Source organism: Penicillium diatomitis (genome assembly GCF_028827545.1).
Source record: "Penicillium diatomitis strain IBT 30728 chromosome Unknown utg000002l_segment0_segment0, whole genome shotgun sequence".
Classification (NCBI taxonomy): domain Eukaryota; kingdom Fungi; phylum Ascomycota; class Eurotiomycetes; order Eurotiales; family Aspergillaceae; genus Penicillium; species Penicillium diatomitis.
This window is the reverse complement of record NW_026623174.1, coordinates 2,129,217-2,147,936: the sequence shown is the minus strand read 5'-3', so window position 1 is coordinate 2,147,936 and position 18,720 is coordinate 2,129,217. Positions and strand designations below refer to the sequence as shown.

The 18,720-nt window shown below is 50.3% G+C and overlaps 3 protein-coding genes across 3 annotated transcripts; 1 reads left to right on the top strand and 2 right to left on the bottom strand.

Moving 5' to 3' along the window:
* Window positions 1-217: 217 nt before the first annotated feature.
* nop9 (RNA-binding RNA processing protein NOP9) lies at window positions 218-2,398 on the top strand (the record flags this gene model as incomplete). The annotated part of the gene is made up of 1 exon (XM_056931452.1): window positions 218-2,398. The coding sequence occupies one exon, from the start codon at window positions 218-220 to the stop codon at window positions 2,396-2,398; it is 2,181 nt and encodes a 726-aa protein (XP_056793483.1).
* Window positions 2,399-2,837: 439 nt separating this feature from the next.
* Window positions 2,838-4,149, bottom strand: N7539_001848 (uncharacterized protein; the record flags this gene model as incomplete). Its single annotated transcript, XM_056931451.1, has 4 exons — window positions 2,838-3,784; window positions 3,850-3,900; window positions 3,962-4,012; window positions 4,065-4,149. 4 exons carry the CDS (start codon window positions 4,147-4,149, stop codon window positions 2,838-2,840), a joined length of 1,134 nt encoding a protein of 377 aa, XP_056793482.1.
* An 8,302-nt stretch (window positions 4,150-12,451) lies between these two features.
* On the bottom strand, window positions 12,452-15,018 carry N7539_001847 (grainyhead-like protein; the record flags this gene model as incomplete). The annotated part of the gene is made up of 3 exons (XM_056931450.1): window positions 12,452-12,765; window positions 12,838-14,045; window positions 14,147-15,018. The coding sequence occupies 3 exons, from the start codon at window positions 15,016-15,018 to the stop codon at window positions 12,452-12,454; spliced, it is 2,394 nt and encodes a 797-aa protein (XP_056793481.1).
* Between the last annotated feature and the right edge of the window lie 3,702 nt (window positions 15,019-18,720).

Below are 18,720 nucleotides of genomic sequence, written 5' to 3'. Positions count from 1 at the left end.
TCTAGTCTTTCAGTAGAATGTGTCCATGCAGCGACGTCAAACTTCGTGTGGTAGAGGTGTAGATCCCTCGTTTTCGTTGCCGACGGCCGGAAGAGGCGCTGCAAATCATGCAAACATTCGCCGCGGTGACGCTTGGACCACTGCTTATCCAAAAAAATTCCCAGCGCATGATTGCGACGCTCCGACATTGGTTCACCCATCAATCTCAATATTCACCATGCCTCGTGAAAAGCAAAAGAGAGGCCGTCGGGCCGAGCAGAAAGCCCAGAAAGAAGACTCAAAGCGCGAGTACGACGACACCATCGAAGCCCCCTCCGCAAAACGCATGAAACCTTCGAACGATGCCGACGACACCATCGAGCCTGCGTTCACAGAGGGTGCGGATTATATTCCCTTCGACGATGATCAAGCCGAACAACAAGAAGCATTTGAGAACGGAGACGAAGGAAATGGCGATACACCGTTTTACGGATTGCTGGACAGCGATGAGGCCGAGTATTTCTCTCGTGCAAACGAAATGCTCGAAGCCAACCAGTTCCACGACGCCGAGGAGCGCAATATATTCATAGAGAGTGTATATCAGGAAGCCAATGGCAAGGAATTGAAGATTGCGTGTAGTCAGGGCTGCTCGAGACTGATGGAAAAGTTGATCTCCATGTCAGACGCTCGACAGATTCGACGCATTTTTGGAAAATTCCTCGGTCATTTCCTTCATCTTGTACAGCATCGATTTGCGAGCCACTGCTGCGAAACACTATTCATCCACGCTGCACCTGCAGTCATGCAGAAGACGTCGAAATCTCGTGCGAAGAAATCAGAGGGCGGCGAGGAGGGAGAGGAGTCGGACCTGTCGCTTGCAGACATGTTCCTGCGCGTGATTGAGGAATTGAAAGAGAACTGGGGCTATCTTCTGACGGAGCGATTTGCCTCGCATACGATTCGCGTCTTGTTGCTGGTACTCGCTGGAGAGCCGGTCGACGTTACGTCTAAAGATTCCGTGGTTGCAAGTCGCAAGAAGGAAAGGTTGGGTCTGCCGGCCGCTGGCGCGCAAGAGGATAAAGATCAAGCGCCCACTCAGAAGCGTGGCGTCCCCGAATCTTTCGAGTCCGCTCTCAAGAAAATGATGAGCGAGATGGTTGCTGGAGTGGATGACACTTACTTGAGGGCTTTGGCGACGCAACCCATTGGAAACCCTGTTCTTCAGGTCCTTCTCTTCTTGGAACTCTCCCACTTTGGCAAGTCCAGCGCCAAAGATCCCAAATCCATCCTCCGCCGATTAGTTCCGGATGAGTCTTTCGAGGAAGGCACAGATAGTGCAACCTTCATTCGTGGTCTGCTATACGATCCCGTGGGCTCTCGGCTGGTGGAAACCATGGTCCGATACACGCCGGGCAAGGTCTTCAAGAACCTGTACAAGAACAATATCCGTGATCGAATCGGATCCCTTTCTCGCAACAGCACTGCCGGATACGTGGTCCTACGAACACTAGAGCGACTTGGCAAAGACGACCTGCAAAATGCCATGGAGCTGATCATCCCAGAGGTTCCCGGACTTATCGAACGCTCCCGCTTGATCGTTCCTAAGGTGCTGATTGAGCGTTGCTTGGTTCGTAACGTCGATACTATACCTTTTGCCAAGGCGCTTCAAAACGCATATGACGCCGATCCAACAGTCCGCCTTGGACAAATGCTTCGACTCGACTCGGCTTCCGACGCCGGCACACGATCATTTGAAGATGAGGAAATGCACGATGCCGATGGAGATTCTCACAAGCAACGCCAGAATCAACAATCAGGCCCCGGGTCGTCCGTTTCTGCTGCAGAGAAATTGCACGGGTCACTGTTGACGCAAGTGATGCTCACAGCCCCGGGCCCACTCAGTGATCTCGTCTATTCCAGTCTTCTAGCGCAGTCCCCCGAAACAATCGTCCAGCTTGCCAAGGAGGCGACCTCATCCCGTGTTCTACAACAAGCCTTGACTCTCCCAACCTCCACACTTCAGTTCCGACGACAATTCATCCCTCGCTTCCAGGGTCACCTCGCGGAGCTGGCGCAGGATAACTCTGGGTCACACGTGGTTGACGCCCTTTGGCCCGCCTCCAAAGATGTCTACTTTGTCAAGGAACGATTGGCTCAGGAACTCGCGGAGCACGAAATGACTCTCCGTGACTCCTTCCTCGGCCGCGCGGTTTGGCGCAACTGGTCGATGGATCTCTACAAGCGTCGTCGTGGCGAGTGGAAAGCTCGGGCCAAGGGTATTGAACAAGACCCGGCCACCACTGGAGGGAGTGGAGAACGGCCCAAGTCCAAGTTGGAATTGGCACGCGAGCGATTTGCTGCCAAACAGGCTGCTGCTGCTGCTGCTGCTGCTGCTGATGTCGCCCCGGCGGAGTCATAGTGGCAAGGCACATTTATCATTGATGAAAAGTACATAGCATATTCTAATGACCATATCTGCACAATGCAGACGAGAATATTTTGCCTTGTATATTTCCTACGAGTAGAAGAACAATACTACTATAGCTGGATGAGCGTTGGCGGAGTAGCGACATTTTTCCAGGACTGTACGAGAGTGACTACGCGAAGTATTTGCCCTCTGGCTGTAATTGTTTTGATTTTAACAGCGCAGGCTAGAACTACAGCGTCATAACACCAACCGTATTATCGAGATACCCCATTTGGAGGAATATTGCATCTCAATCCGGTCAGAAATACAAAGTCAATACTAATCTGTTAAAAGAGAAATCCCAATTCGATTCGTGGCAGGTCAAATGACCTCTTTAGAAAAGCTCAGATGACAAGCCTACGCAGAAATGGTGACATGTGGACTGAATATCTCACAGCAGCATGTCAAAGCCTGCAAGCACCACCAGGATGAGATTTTTGAGCTCATTCGACATTTCGAGCTCGTTGCCAGCGTTGAAAGCAGCCGTGCTAGTCGAAGTGACGCCCGCCTTGTTGGGTGTAGGAGGCACGACAGTTGCAGAGCTGGCACTGGAAGGCTGATGTTCGCCAACACCAGGGTGGTTTGAACTAGCGGTAGCAGTGTGTGTGCCAGTCTGGGGGCTTTCCACTGACCCTTTTGAGGACGCGGGTCCAGAAGTGAGCAAGAAGCCTGCGCCGGAAGATGTCTGTGTGCCAATAGCTGTATGTACCAGAGTCAAGGAAGACGTGACCTTGATGGAGGTCGTCTTCTTGGAAGTACACAGGTCTGAGTCCTCACAAGAACCTGCCTTCACCAGAGTTTCAGTTCCGACTGGAGAAACGGCGATAAAAGGGCTTGATGTTGAAACCGGAGCAGTGCCTGTCTTCAGCGCCTCCGTAGTGGTGGAATCCACAATCGTATGGGTAGAAGCACATTGAGACGAGCATGGCAAAGTCTCAGTTTCAATCTTCGTAAGTGTCTCTCTAACAGGGGCCGAGGTTGAAGTGGAGGTCGCAATAGAGTCATTCGGAGTACTCGTGGCCCCCTCACTGCAAGGTTCTGTTTCAGTCAATGTCTCGGTGATGAAGACTTTGGATGTGCCCCTGGACTCAGTGGTAAAGGTGACACGAGTCACCACGACCTCGGTAGAGGAGCCATGGGAAGTTTGAGCAGATTCCACGGAGGATGTGACTTGAGTAACGGTGGCTGAAGTATTAGTCGAGGTCTCGCTGGAAGTTTCGGTGGGAGCAGCTGATATCTTAGTGGTGGAAACGGTTGGATCGACCGAAACGATGACACTGGTGACCTCTTTTGCGGTAGTAGGAGATCCAGAAAGGCCAAAGTATGCATCTTCAACTCCTGGGGAGATGTCAGTAGACGCTTGGGAGGATTGCTAACTTGAGGTGATGCTGGTCATGACCTACCCCAAATTTCACGAATGGCTAGTCCAATTCCCAGGGTAGCAATACGCTCCACTAAGGGCTGATTGTCAATGAAACGGGCAATATCAGCAGCAGGCGACCAATGCGAACTTACTGTCAGGGTCATTGGCAGCTGCATGTGCGATTTGGGCAAAGGCGTCAACACCTGGGATGGACCACGTCAGCGGGCACATATGACCTTCGATACCGTGTCTCACGCGGATGTTCACCATTTTCATAGAAGAACTCCGCAACTGCCAGCATAAAACTGAGAACTACTAGTTGAGCAGTCAAAGGGAACATTTTGAAGAATGGCTCAGGTACTTGAACGAGCGTAGATATTGAAATTGATGAAACGAGTGTGTTTGTGATGAGAAATGCGAGGGGGGAATGATTTATGAAGGAAGAAGAGGCAAAGCTGGAGAGGATGACCCCGGACCTTTGAGTGTATCGAGGATCAAAGTCACGGGATTGCTTGACATGTTGGCAGCTTGGTGAGGCAGGAGCGATCCTATTCCCAGGGCGTCATGTTCGAGCAAACCTGGGAAACAGGGCGACAGAGGCCGAGGCACTGACGAAACTGACCGAACTGAGACATTTGCCTTCAGTCATTTTCATTTTCGGGTGGGTGCATCGAGTATTGAGCAAGATTTCCGTATATAGCAAGGGTAGATGAGATGAGGATACACTGATGTTACATCCCAGGGAACACAGTTCAGGGGACAAAATGAACCGAGAGAGCTTGTGTGATTTTCAATTCAGGTTGACGAGTGGTACCATGCACCATGAGTTCCAATTGACTGGATGAGCTTTGGATATCTGGAATCAGGAACGACTGTGATGAAGGCGCAGTAATGCTCATCGGTCTTCTCTTGCTCGATTTCAAATGCTCTAGCTGGTTTATGGGCACGTCAGAATTTACCTGGATTTGATATTGTTTAGACATGAAAGACAGCACTCGTTAGATAGGAGCCGTTTTCATGCCAGGCTCATACCTAGCTAAGGTGCTAGTATGTAACCTGGATACTATAAATAATTTACGTAGCCCATACCTAAGATATAGGACACTTTTTTAGAGTCTGGATGTGCAAATGATACTGACTGAGCGTAGTAAGTCATGAAACGGTCATTAACTTGGCAGTAGCCAGCACTGTTTCGATTCTAGCTGAAAGAGAACGGTATATAAATGATTCGTAAGACCGTGAATGACTGATGAGAAGGGAAGGTGGAACAGCTCACAGGCTTTGGCGACCTGACAGGAGGGATTAGTAAATCGGCAGGAGAACAACCTGATAGCCCGGTAGAGAAGCGAGAAGAAGGAGCGAAGCAAACATCCGTACCGCGTCACTATCACAATGATGATTTGTCTTGTCCTTCTCTTGCTTTTTAAGTCTTCCCTATCTCCTCCATGATTTGGCCTTGCTACTTTTGCAGAGTTACCCAGAGCTTCGTTAGATTCTTTCTGGTGTATAAAAAAAGATCAAGGGCTCGTTGATGAGTGGGACCAACTCGAGTTGTGATTCCATGAGGAACAAGCGAATGTCACCCAAGAGACTCAGCCCCAGTGACTTTTGGATGCGTTGACTTGGGCCATGAACACAACTGAGTACCTCAGTGTATAAGGATCAGTGATAGGAGACCCTCATTCAGCCGACAGAGCTATGACATCAAGTCAGTGAATTGGTCTGAAAAGTTGCCTGTACATAGATGCCAGTCGCGGCAATCGAAGTTCACACAGAAGATGACATTTGTTGTCCTTGCACGGGAATTCATAGGTTAAACTCAGCCGTTATTCTAGTATCTATTCGAAGATGACGGTTGTTTTATGGATATCCAGACATTCTGGAAGTAAGAAATACTCTAGGTACCTATATTGAGACGCTCACAGCTACAGAATGAAGGGCTTGATACAAAGAAACCTGAGCACGAGCGTCGGCTCATCAAGGCGTTTTCTATTTACTCCGGTACATACGGCAATTGTGAGCCCTCATCCTTCGTACAAAATTATGGCCATACACTAATATAAGAACCTCATGATATCTGTCTGCCAATGTCCCTCGTCTCTTGACTGATGCAATATCATCTGTCAAGAACACCGTTACATGCGGGGATTCCTGAGGCAGAACTCTCGACACACCAGGGCCCAACATGGACACGGCTCGGAAGAGAGTTCTTCCCTCTGCCCGGTCGGACAATTATTACCGAATTCAACCGAATCCGGATCTAAACCTGTCGATCCAGAAGGTACTTCCACGAGGCTGTCCTGGAGGGGGCGTTCAGCCATGTCTAAGCCAAGAGCTTCATACGACCCAAATGAAGGAGTCTACGGTCCCGAAGCTATGGGTTTACCGCAGTCAGGATCCCCAGAAGTCCCAGCCACCCATGTCAGATCACCAGCTTACTGGAGCTGCATGATTCAAGAGATCAGATCTGATGATCCTAGTGTATCCGGTTCCCAACTGCAAGGGGGAGGAGTAACCCTACCATTCGCGATTTTACCCTTTCTTTCCCTTTCAAACCATTGGGAGATGGATGAGATGTCCCTCTATGCGTCAGCAACTGTATACCGAGATACATTCTGGTGGCATAACCACATGTACTTGTCACGCGCCCTACATTAGTCCTACACGGCAACTATGGTAGCTGTTGAGAAGATTGAACCCAGGTCGAAAGGAAATCCCTAAACTTCGGGATGGGATAAGGACATAGGGCTTTTTCATCACGGCAACGATAGCGCAGAAAAACCAGCCCTATCAATAGATTTCTCGCTTCATAGGCGACGAGGACAAACATATTATCAAAAAGAAATTCTCCGTAAGAAAACTCCGATGGAAGAAGCAGAGACTTTTACCAAGAGGGTCCGGAACGCACGGAAAAGACAACCTAATCGCTTATGCAGGCCCGCTAGTCTTTAGAAACATGGTCGTAGGCCAGATGCATCTGTTTTTAGCTGAAATCGTTGGTACTTGTGATTCAATCCCGAAAAGATAAAAACTCTTTTCTGGATTTTGTTTTTTTTTTCGCCTTCCTGCATTCCATCTTCCTTTGCTTTTATACTCCAAATTCATCATTGAGTTAGGAGGGGGGGGGGGGGGGGGGAGATTAGATGGAAGGTCCAGTCGACGGGCCATTTTTTTCTTCCTTCGTTTTTGGAAGTGGACCGTGATCCATCTCACCGCCGTCTGCTCATCCAAACACTTTGTACTTGTCGTCCGGAAGTCGAAAACCTGGTAAACATGCCAAAATCAAATCCCGCAAAGTTGTCCAGGGTCCGTGTCGTGCTATCCGTTCGTCGCCAATGGCAAGAATGGATTACGAAGACATGGATGCACGGTCGCTCTTCTGTCCAGTGTCCATACTCTAGACGCTAGCATGCTCTGAGGAGGCTGGATGGCAGCTCTAGGATTGTCTGGAGGTGGAGATTCCCAAGTGAGACAGTGTGATGAAGCGTAGCGAAGCTGTACAATAAAGCGAGATAGAGCTAGAGGCTGCTGTGCGTGGGAGATTATTTCCCCGCCAAGAGATTGGGAAAGCTCGGAGAGTAAGTACGAGAGCGAGGGCGATGGGCAATTGTGTACGGAGGGGATGACTTGGAGGTCTACTAGAGTCCTGGCCCAGAACCACTTAGGGAATGTACTTTACGTGCCTACCACGCTGGCACGCACGCTTATTGTGTAGTGTATAATGTAGTTATATAATATATAGACTCATAGACTCATACACCACACAGAGTCTCCGACCATTAACTAGGTATTCTACCTAGCTCTGGATATAACTCCTGCGCCCAGCACCACCTTAGCTAAACGGCTTGGTGACCTTACCGCGTTAGGAAGTCTTACAGTATGGGCATAATGTAGTCACCGTCACACTGTTATAACTGTACCAGACTACCAGTATACCGCCTGGCCCTGATGAGGTGCCAAAACGGCAATACAGAAAACACAGAGCAAACGACGTGCAGCCTACCTGGCCAGACAGGCATCATTGGCTTATCTCAGTCGCGGCTCGTCCCGTGTGAACAGATCTGGCGGTGTGGAGCAGAATCAGGTCCCCGAAAAAGACAAAAGCGGGGTACATGGCTTTTCCTTGGCGTATTAGGTATACAGATACGATCTGTTCAGGTGTACCATCATACCATGGGCATGATCATCTGTGACCGGGAGGCTGACATTACAGGATGTATGGTAAGTAAGGAAAACAGCTGGAGCCTGGAATGCTCGCGGATGGAAATTACATGGCTTTCCACTGTTTCAGGGACTCTAGACGTTCCTACCCCAAACAAGGCATGGAGGATGGGCGGTGGGGAGTGGAGCTCCTATTGATGAGTGGACTCCACGCTCAATCCAGGTCCGTAAGCCTCCCTTTTCCCCTCCCCTCCCCATAGCCCATTAGGTCGTGTAACGAGGGACCCACCGCATGCCCCAAGTACAAGACGGTGATGTCATCCATGTTGAGGTGGAACGGGAATGGGGCGGGGGTTGGATTTGCTGGCTTCTCTTCCGAAGCTCAGCTTCGCCGTAACTTAATTGACGTCTCAAAAAAGGGATGAAGAAGGGGTGGGGAGATACTCTCACTCGTATGACATGTGAAGCATACAGGTCAAACGTGGGAGTGGGTTGTGGCCGGGAGACTGTCCGGAAGAGGCTCAAGTATCGCAATGGGTCCACCAAACTAGCGGGAAGGGTGGAAATGTGCGATTCACTTCGATCGCATGAGGACGGAATTCTTACCCCCCGTACAGACAGAGTACGTCAGTGTAAGCTCGACTACTGGAGTTTCTTCCCGTTGCTGAACATCACGCATGAAATTCTCAGATCCAGAGGATACGGTGTGGGGGGGTGGAAGTAATATTCAAACTCGCGGACTGTATGGACGGTACCCCTTCAATATTGATGATATGATCATCAATTATTTCCCTCTCCCTCAATGGTATCCAGTTCCAAGGGCCAGCCTCATTGGCTAAGCGAGTCAGGGCCCTTGGCCGTCCAGGAAACTAGGTTCAAAGGGGACCGCATGCGATGGACGCAGTGGCCTTGATCGGCAGGTACGAGAGAGATGGGCGAAGGTTCTAGATCATTGGGGCGTTTCTGATACGGCCTAGCGATGGATACCGGTGTAGCGGTGCAGTATATGTCAAGGATTTGCTCTATATGCTCGGTACAACGCTCGGGGACGTACCCAACGACGAGAGCTACGAATATAGAGGCGATGGCATGTTGTCAAAGGTAGCAAAGGCACAGACTCTAGTGCTTGGAAGGGAATAAGTTTCAGATCATGATGTCATGGACGTCATGTGCAGACTGCAGACTGCAGACTGCAGACAGGTTGATGGGGCGGGTTCCAGACGGAGGTGGGTCCCCAAGTAATGCGGTGTCTCGGGCGAGGCTCGTGACTCTGGAGTCTGGACAGAAGCCCGGACTTAAGGGAGTTTGATGACTTGGTACCGTTCACCTTCAAGTTGGAGCCTGAGCGTGCGCGGCGTCGCGGGTAGACTTGCCTCGGGGTGGAGGCTGGGTTCAGCACAGACAGTCAACCGTACGGCCGTGACCTGACATATGGCATATACCATATAAACATATGTTTAGCTGTTTACATCCACGGGCTCTCTGAAATCAAAGAAAGGAAAATTTAAATCGAGTCCCTCGATAAACAGCCAAACACAGGCATAATTGCGAGACATACACCAACGAGGTGAAAAACACCTGTGCTGTTGCACCACCTTGAATATGATATCGGATGCGGCAAAGAATTCGTACAGAGGCGACTGCACCCGACCAAGACGGGGGTCCAAAAGATCCAGTCATGCGGTAGGTACTAGGTAGTAACCTGGGCAGTAAGGTACCCCCTCTGCATGTTAGGTAGGGTCTGTGAAGCAACGCGCAGACCGTGCATGTTGACAATCTGACAGACTCCGACCACGGCATGCACGTACGATCTACAGGGAAAGTGTCTTCTTTCTAAAGCGAGATCTATCCCTCAAGCAAGGGCTGGATGAAAAAATCCCCGAAATGATGAAGGCGCCACGAGCCAAGGACTCATTTTGAGCGAGTAGTAATAAGGTAACAATTGCAGAGTATCATGGAAGTTTACTGATCAAGCCGAGGTGCAGAAAAAGCATTGGAATTCTACCCCAAGACGGACAGACCTGTACCCCCAGAATAAGTAAAAGTCCGGACTCTGTGGAGTCTGAACACTCTTATTACGCCAATTGGCGTTTCAATCGCCGTCTCAGAGCCTGGAAGGAAATCAAACTACGGTCTACCTCCGACATTTTGCTGAGCTGGGTCAACGGGAATCGACCCGAGTGCTGAACGGGCAACTGCCTGTCCGGGAAGCAAGGTTGAAACGCTTTCACTTGTGCTGTGAGATTGTTCGCTGGTACGCCGGAGACCCACGAGCATGGAAGAGAGACTGTCGATGGAAATAAACTTTGAACGTGCAACAGAGCGACACGGGAGTCGGCCGAATTCATCGTCCAGAGATGGGGATCTCATTGCACGAGAGCACATGATCTGTCCGCCATGACCGAAAGAAGACAAGGCGCAACGAGGTCGGTGCTAAGCAGAGTATCCCAGCGAGAAACAGGCGAATGAAGGAAACGCCATCCCTTCGTCAAGATGGGGGAGAGCTTGATATCCAATCTAGGTAAGAGACACTAGACAGTGGACCACTGAACACGGAGTCCCAGACACAGACAGCGAGCGAGAGGGAGAAGAGAGGGATCGGGCTTCAATTGGCGTTCTGCACGCATGAACAATTTTCCGGGACGGAGATCGGTTCCTCTGATGCCAAGCATTTGGTCGGTCCCAGCATCCGACCAATCATGTAAGACGCATCGACGGTTCATCTAGCCCTTTTGGGAAGGATGTCAACAATGGACCAGAGCGGGTGCCGAAGCCACAAAGTGATCCCTAATCCCACATGCATGAGGGCGTCCCGCTGTACAAGTGTGCATATCTCCAAGCCTCCATGTATGGTCGTACAGTACAGTACATTATACAGAGTTATTGTACAGACCGTATCACTCATACATATTCGCTGTACCGGGTTGAACCTTTCCACGTACATGGTCATCCACAAACAGTCGCACATCCACTACCACTGCATCAGATTCCCCATTCAGCTTTCCGAGGCTACCGCGACCTTGGGATCCCAACCCCCCTTCTGGACGAAAGGAAATCCCCAAAAGCCAAATAAGCATGTCGGACCTAGATTGCCGTCGAAGATGATGGAACCCACCGTGCGAATAAACTTTCTTTGCTCATTCTCGGAGAGCCCAAGGACGCAGATTGATCCAGTCTGTTTTTACGGTCTGGCTGCTTGGTCCTCCCAGTGGACCTCTCCTCATTTACAACTACCATCCTGCAGCCTTGCTTCAACCCCGGTTGCTGGGACCGGATACAAAGGTGGACACTAGAATGGGACGGGAGTAACGGTAGAATTCCGTCAAGGGCCTTTTGAGTCTTCTGTCGCTTGTGTCCGAGACGGAACCAAGACCGTAAAAAAGCCAGGGTCTAGATCGCAAAAAGACGTGGTCCGCCGGAAATTGATTGTCTAATTCAGCCGAGCTTGTTCTAGAAGGGTATTTCCAAGATCGATGTACTGGCTTCATCCTCACATCTTCATTTCACCATTTCGAGTATCAAGATTGTGTAGATTATCGAGGTTAAAAAGAAACAACAAGAGGTTCACAAACCGTTTATATGCGCCCCAGCAAGAGATTCGTCCCAGCAATGTGGAGAGGAGAGAACAAGCACCATGCGAAACGTGGAATATGAACCAAGCGTCAGATGTCAAAATTGAGATAAAAATAAGAAAGAACACGCATTCGCTGAACCCAAGAGATACCGTGAATACTTGAAAACAGAGTTGCAAAAGAGCCACGCAAGTGGATATTTGTAGTGGCGATTTACCAAAATTTCAACAAAAAAGACATTTGGAACAGGGTATCACCATCGTGCATCGAGCGGGAATCAATCGAACAAGAACGTAGCGAAAGGAAGCGGACACGGTCAGGGAAAGATGTTATGATACAATTTGTGTCAAGAACATCGACCAGGTCCACGTGCATGGTTAACCTCCCACGACGCCCACCAGGAGAAGGATCAAGGCACTTCGGCGGGAAGCACAGGCGTCAAATGACAAGGAATATAAAAACGCCAACACCTTCAAGATGAGAGAAAAAAAGAATGAGATGTACCGCAAATTCAAGGAATGAAAATATATGGCAGCAATATCGCGACAGGGTATCGTTGGTCGGGGGCTCGTGTATTACCTCCCTAGACAATTACCTGTAAAGGATGAGAATCCATCAAGCCCAAAATCGTCGGAAGGATCAAAGTGCAGGAAGATTGAATGGGTAGGACAATGGCATATGATGAGAATGTATGTGCCAAAGTTAAGGCACACGAGGTGCATTTCGGGGGCCATGAGGAGAGGAGTCGCACACACAGATGCAAATGGTAGGGAGGTTATCGAAGAAAATTCATCTCTTGATGCCCGAGAGCACAAGAGGGACAGAGGAACACTCGGCGGGAAGGAAGCCAAAGTGGAGAGGACTAGGTGACTGGGAATTCATAACGATGCATGGAAGCCGAAGGCAACCTCAATATGTCAATTTGATCTCCACAGGGGTATCAGGAGACCAATTGCTGGCCCCATTGCCCGCAGCAGGAGATTCAGAAATGTCGACAATCATGTCTTGTCCCTCAGGCAACTCCCGCACAACGTCGTCATCAACCATGATTCTCAATCCGTTCTGGTTGACGTGCAAGATCCGTACAATCCTGGACGGATCAAGGTGATTCTTTTCGGAGATCTTCTTCATCAAATCCCGAACCGTACGCTCAGAGAGATAAATTGCACGATAGTAGTCTGGCTGCTCGTCATTGCTGGAGAAGCGCACATAGAAGCATGCAACTGAAAGTGGTGGGTTAGCTGGGTGTGAAAAGATGGTAACAAGATCTGGAAAGGTGAGCGGATGAGACTTACTAGGCTTGGGCGGGCGTTCCGCGGGTGGACGGTAGGTCGGGTCAATGTCGACCGCCTCGATGAATCCGGTGGAGATAGAGTTGGTACCATTCGTCACGCGCGGTACTGTGGTCGGGGTCTTGGTCTCTTTCCAGGTGGCCATCTTGCTCTCGTGGACTTGGGGTGAGCTGACAGAGATGTTGCTGCTCGTTGGAGATAGAATCAATGACTCCATGGATTGCGAGGCACCGGTGTTCTGTCGACTAAGGGTCTCCAACTTGACCGTTTCGCCCTCCGTGGGCAGTCGCACCGGGAACAAATCAGGGTCGTCTTCCTCGTCGCCCCGAAGTGCGAGGATACTCATGGTTCGAGTTGACGAGAACATATCCTGCAGCATGACCAACTTCGCTTGCAGATCGTCTTCGAGGGAAAGCTTCTCCGACTGGCCGTCCTGGGAGCTCATGGACCAGGTACGCTTGTGCTTCATGGTCTTTGGGCGATCGGACATCTTGACATTGGCAGTGGCATTGCTTCCGCGCTTGCGCTTGCCAAATCCTCCGCCCATCTCAGCTTGGGCAATCTGCTGCTTCAATTTCTCGATGGTCTTCTTCACGTGAGCGACATCATTAGATAGCTTGCGCTCCGCGCCGTGGTCACGGAAAAGTTTCACTTTGCAGTAGGAGACTTCGGCCTCCCGGGGGCTGTCGGATTCGTCGGTTGGTGTCAAGAGCTCGGTCTTGGCGCAAAGTCTCACCGGAATGCCCTTGACTCCCTTGGAATGACTGAAGTCCGTAGACAAGAAGTTGAAGCGGACTGGAATTGAGCAGTCGGGTGTTCCGGTGGTGGGGTTGGCAGTCCAGGTCACGCAGAATCCGTCGAATGATGTGTGTTCAACCGAGATCTGGCGGTGTTTGTGCTCATCCCCTCCTTGATGCGGATCGACGTACTCCACCGCCAACAATTTTCCTCCGCGTTGGTGCGACTCGCTCATACCGCGACCCTCTTTCCAAAGTTGCCAGCAGGCGGCAGGCTTCGAACGCTGCTCTTCTTCCTCAAATGAGACTCGCACGTAAGTTCGGTATTGAAGAGGTTCCGAGCCCATCATCGGGGGATTAGAGTCCATCACTGTCAGGTTATATGCTTGGCCCTTGTTCAAGTACGAGATGGGAACTTCTCTCGGGTGCTTCACCATAGCGGTGGGGGCTCGTAGAGACACATTGAAGCGGAACCTGTCACAGGAGGAATTCTTGTTAGAACGGTGAAATACGGTATTGGGGAAATGGGGTAATAAAAAGGAGAGAGAGAGTGAGAGAGAGAGAGAGAAACCTACTTTTCACCATCTGCGTAGCTAACGTTTAATGCACCGGAAAAATCCGTCGAGGCGGAAATGATGGAGGTTTGATCAATCGGTAAGCTGTGGATCGACGTGCTGTCCACGGACTCGTCCATTGCTTCAAAGGAATCTCGATGCATAAACGCGCTGGGCGCAAAGGTTTGTTGCTGAACATACGGATGCATTTCGGGCACATGCTGAGCGAGGTATTGCTGGTTAAAGTGATTTATTGTGGGAGGTCCGTGGTTGTGGTTCATGGGCATCGAGTGGGAGAGGGAGAGGGGGGTGATCATGTTCAATCCCGCGGTCGGCGTGTGGAGATCCCCTGCTTGGCTATGAAAGATGGCGCCCATGCCACCCGAGTTGGGAGTGAAGAACCCGGGGTGTTGTCCGGCTAAGGACATTATATTCATCGAGGTAGGATCGATCCACGATGGGGTGTAGTTCAGATCGTGCAAATTGCGCGGTGTTCTCTCGCTGGGGAATTTAAGCTCGTGTTCTTCCATTTTCATCTGATGGTGCTCCATCGGTCTGGCGTCGTAGTTTGCTGGATCAGTTTCGAGCCTCGGACTGGCATAACACTGGGCTGCGTACCTGTCCGAGACCATGGGATCTCCTGGCCCGAGAGGGAAGTTGCCGTGCGATGCATTGGTTTGGCTGGCCCGTCGGGGCACAATATCGGCGAACGTGCTTTGGAAGCGGCTGATGAACTCATCATCCGGCTTCTGCGTGTTATTGCTAGAGGTGAGAAAAGAGTCTGTTAGCCACTGATTTGACGTTGGCGGTTGTGAATCGTGACGGCTTTGTCCCGCGCCCAATTCCACGCCGGAGACGAGGAATATCGCGGTAACCGATTCAGAACAAGCCATCTCCGGCGGTGGCGGGAAGTGAAGAATGGTAGGAGACCCACCGATTGCGGAACATGATGTGAGAAAGGTATCTACAGAATGTGCTGCGCTAGAAGATGCACCACTCCGAGGAAGATAAGCGTTAAGAAAAGAGGAGAAAGGCGATCAAATATTATCCCATCTGGAGTCCGAATTTTCTTTCTTTTTCAGGGAAGAGTCGCAGGAGGCGTGATCGACGCGGTGCTGAGTGCTTGAGTGGAGAGGCGGATCTCCGGACTAATGCGCAGGCGTGTGGCTCGATCTCAAGATGTCACAGCTCGACGTCCTCGAGTCAATCAATGGTGTACTGAGTTTTCTATTTGCGGCGATGCACAAAAGACGATAGATCCCGTTTGGAGAGTGGTAGCGTCAATTCTTTTGAGGTCCCGTCGAGCGCGGGTGCGTGATTTGATTCTCGGCGAGGCTCAAAAGAAGAACGGCGATAAGGTTCGGAGTGGAAGCGATGTGTTGTCCACAGCCTTTGTGCACGTTAAGATTCGGATGAGCCGTTTTGGTTCACGAGGATGGTGAGGTTGAGTCTTGGGAAGGGGAGGTCGACCTTTCTTGTTCCAGAGCGAGGACCCAGTCTCAAGAAAATTTGATGCTTGAGCGAGACTGTGACTTAAGGGCCCCTTTTTTATTTAAGGCGTGAGAAATGCTGAAGAGGCGAGGGGTGGGGGGAGGGGTGGGGACATATGACGACCAGGTTAGGAAAAAGCGATGATATTGGGAAAAAGGCGAATAATGCAGCCAGTGCGGGAGAAACGGTACGGTCTGTACAGCCCTCCAATGATGGTCCGGTCACTCTGGTGCAGTTCTGTGGTAAGGAACCAGCCGACATCAACCGAGCCACGGACACTGTAGACGTGGGGAGGGACGATCAGACGAGAGAGCGAGAGACAGAAAGCGCGCACGAAGGGAGGAGAGAGGGGGGGGGGGGTTCGAAGGTAGTCCCAAGGTGGTGTAAGAAGGTATAAAAGACTGAAAATGGTTCGGGGGCAGAGTCGGTGGATTGTGGTTGGATCAGTCTGGGTCCCAGATGGATTTGCTCTGAATGGAGTAGGTGAGGTCCAAATTGGCCGACGGTTGACCAGCAGAGCAGAGCAGAGCAAGAGGGTATGGTCAGCGGTGGGAAAAGGTGAGGAAGAGGGGGGTTTCACGGTGGAGGAAGAGATGGATGTCCGGGTGAGGATGTGACAATAATCGGAATAAATAATAAGATACCACGGCAGATGAGAAAACCGAAAATGCAATAAATGGGGATATCAATGGGAGAGCTGATGAAAGGGTAAGGTGCGTATGCCGTCCAAAGTGGACAAGTGGACCGGAGGAGGCACGGAGAATGGAGAAGAGGATGGAGATTGGAACGAGTCGAGGGAACGAATGGAGAGGGAGCATCAGCCTTTCACGACAAGGGCACACCCGGCACTGGAAAGATGGAAGGGAATCGTGGGAACGAGAAAGAGGAGAAAAAAGAGGAAATCGGAAAATCGGAATGGAAGATGGGATATGGAATCACAATGATCTCCCCAATAGAACCATAATCGAACCCATCATCCCAATGTGCACCCTTTTTTTTTTCGATTTTCTTTTTTCTCCAGTACACACGACTAGTCAGGGCGAGATCTGTCTTCGGAAGATTTCCCTCGTTGGTTCAGATCAATAGTGAGATCCATTCAATTCACTGTAACAGGGGCCCCGGGAGCGCTCGAGTCGCCGGCGGAGACAGATTACAGGGCCCGCAGATGATATATTACTGTATCTGGCACAGATACCCGTTATGATACAGGACATGATGTACACTTACAGCTATGCACGGTATATTACTGATTCCCTCATGTATTGTGTAATGTTCAGACACCGTCACAGAGCACAGACTACATATGTATATGGAGATTAGGAATAGGGACACACAGCACGGTTATTCAACACTTTATAGACTCATACACTCATAGAGACCATGATAGTCCGACCATCCTTCACACCATCCGACAGCTGGTGCAGAGGTCGAGATAGATGATACTTGACCTGAAAGAGACATTTCAAAATAAGAGCTTGCCAAAATTGAACCGGAAAGCATGTCAGGTGACGACAAGGGAGACTGGAGGTTGCAGCTGCGGCTATCTCATTCCGGGGTGCAGTAGAAAATCAATGAATCGGATGACCTTTCCAGTCTGATTGGGTAGGGGTCGATGGACTCAAGATATCCCACCAGCCACAAAGAGACAGTTTGAATGCTTTGTGCACATGCATGAGACCCGGCCATGCTGCCGGCTCAGAAAGGACAGTTCAGCACTCAGCAATCGGACAGCAATAAAAAAGGGTCAACGAATGTCTAGTTGTCTACTGTGGTTATTCATTCGAGGAGATGAACATGGATGAGCTCTCGAGAGCAAAAAAAAAAAAATAAGAAGAAGAGAGAAATGTCAGAGAATGGGACAACCGGAGATTCCTAAACGGGAAGAAAAGGAAAAGGCAGACGGGGGCCGTGGTAACTTTACATACGTCTATTACAGCTTGGCGGTGGGTCTCCCAATCCGAGAACGAGCGTTTAGGAGGTACGACGTTATCGGTGCGCTGCTGTCTGACCCTACTTGTACTTGGTACAGTATTTCCCGGACTCACAGACTCCCAGCGCCAGGACCTCATCCCTTCTGTGTCCAACAAAACATGTACGGTAACATCTGTATTCTACGATCTAGCTGATCCTTAGATCTGATGGGGGGAGATCACACACCATCTGCTGCCCGGAGATCCGGAGGGATTGATCTATGTTGACCCATCTCTGCTTATGAGGATGGAGGTGAAAGTCGCCCAGACACAAATCACACAATAAAACAGACATACATTACTATAGTCAAGGCGTCAACACTCAACAGTGTTACTAGGAAATGAGGAATAAACATGCACTGTGTATGATCCAATACCGTGAGCATCGGGGCGTGAAGTTGGATGGACCTACGCTCAGAGGTTTATTTCTTCCCGCGTTCATCGGAAAAAGGTACTGTTTCTGATTAATCTGTTTGGGCTCCCCGGAGATCTCAGGGCCGACTTGAACCAGACGGATGCACTCCGACCGAACCAGTCTGCTGGATTCCACAGAGACCCTCCCTTCACCTGCCCTCCCCACTCTCGCCACACCTTGCCAACGGCCGCGCCTGAGGCTGTCCGGGATATGATGTCAACAGTCGGGTCATGGGCGTCGTGAATGTTGATGAATAACCCGAGCACATCCACAGGGGAGCATATCTGCTGTAGATGAAAACCAAAAAAAAAAAACCAAAAAACCAAATCACTGGTGCCGACTCAATCATACGTGTGACGAGAGAAGGGAAAATGAGCTGTCACCGCTTCTTTTACGGCACTGGTCAAGGGACTCGGTACAGGATGATAAGAGACTGGAGGAAAATACGCAAGCGTCTGTACCCGCCCAAACATCCCTTTCCCCGAATCCAAAGGGGACGACCTTGATAGGAGTCGATGATCCCCGTAGTACTCACTCGGTTCGTCCGCCACAGCCTGTGGCACGGTCAGTACTCAGTAGTGATAGGTCGTGGGTAGTAAGGTTGCTGTTTCCCCCAATTAAGATAGTGGCTGCTAGCTACATGGAGGCACATAGTGGCTAATGAGTATACTTCTCGGTAGCTAGTAGTATCATCGCTTCCCCTTGTAACATCATCTGAG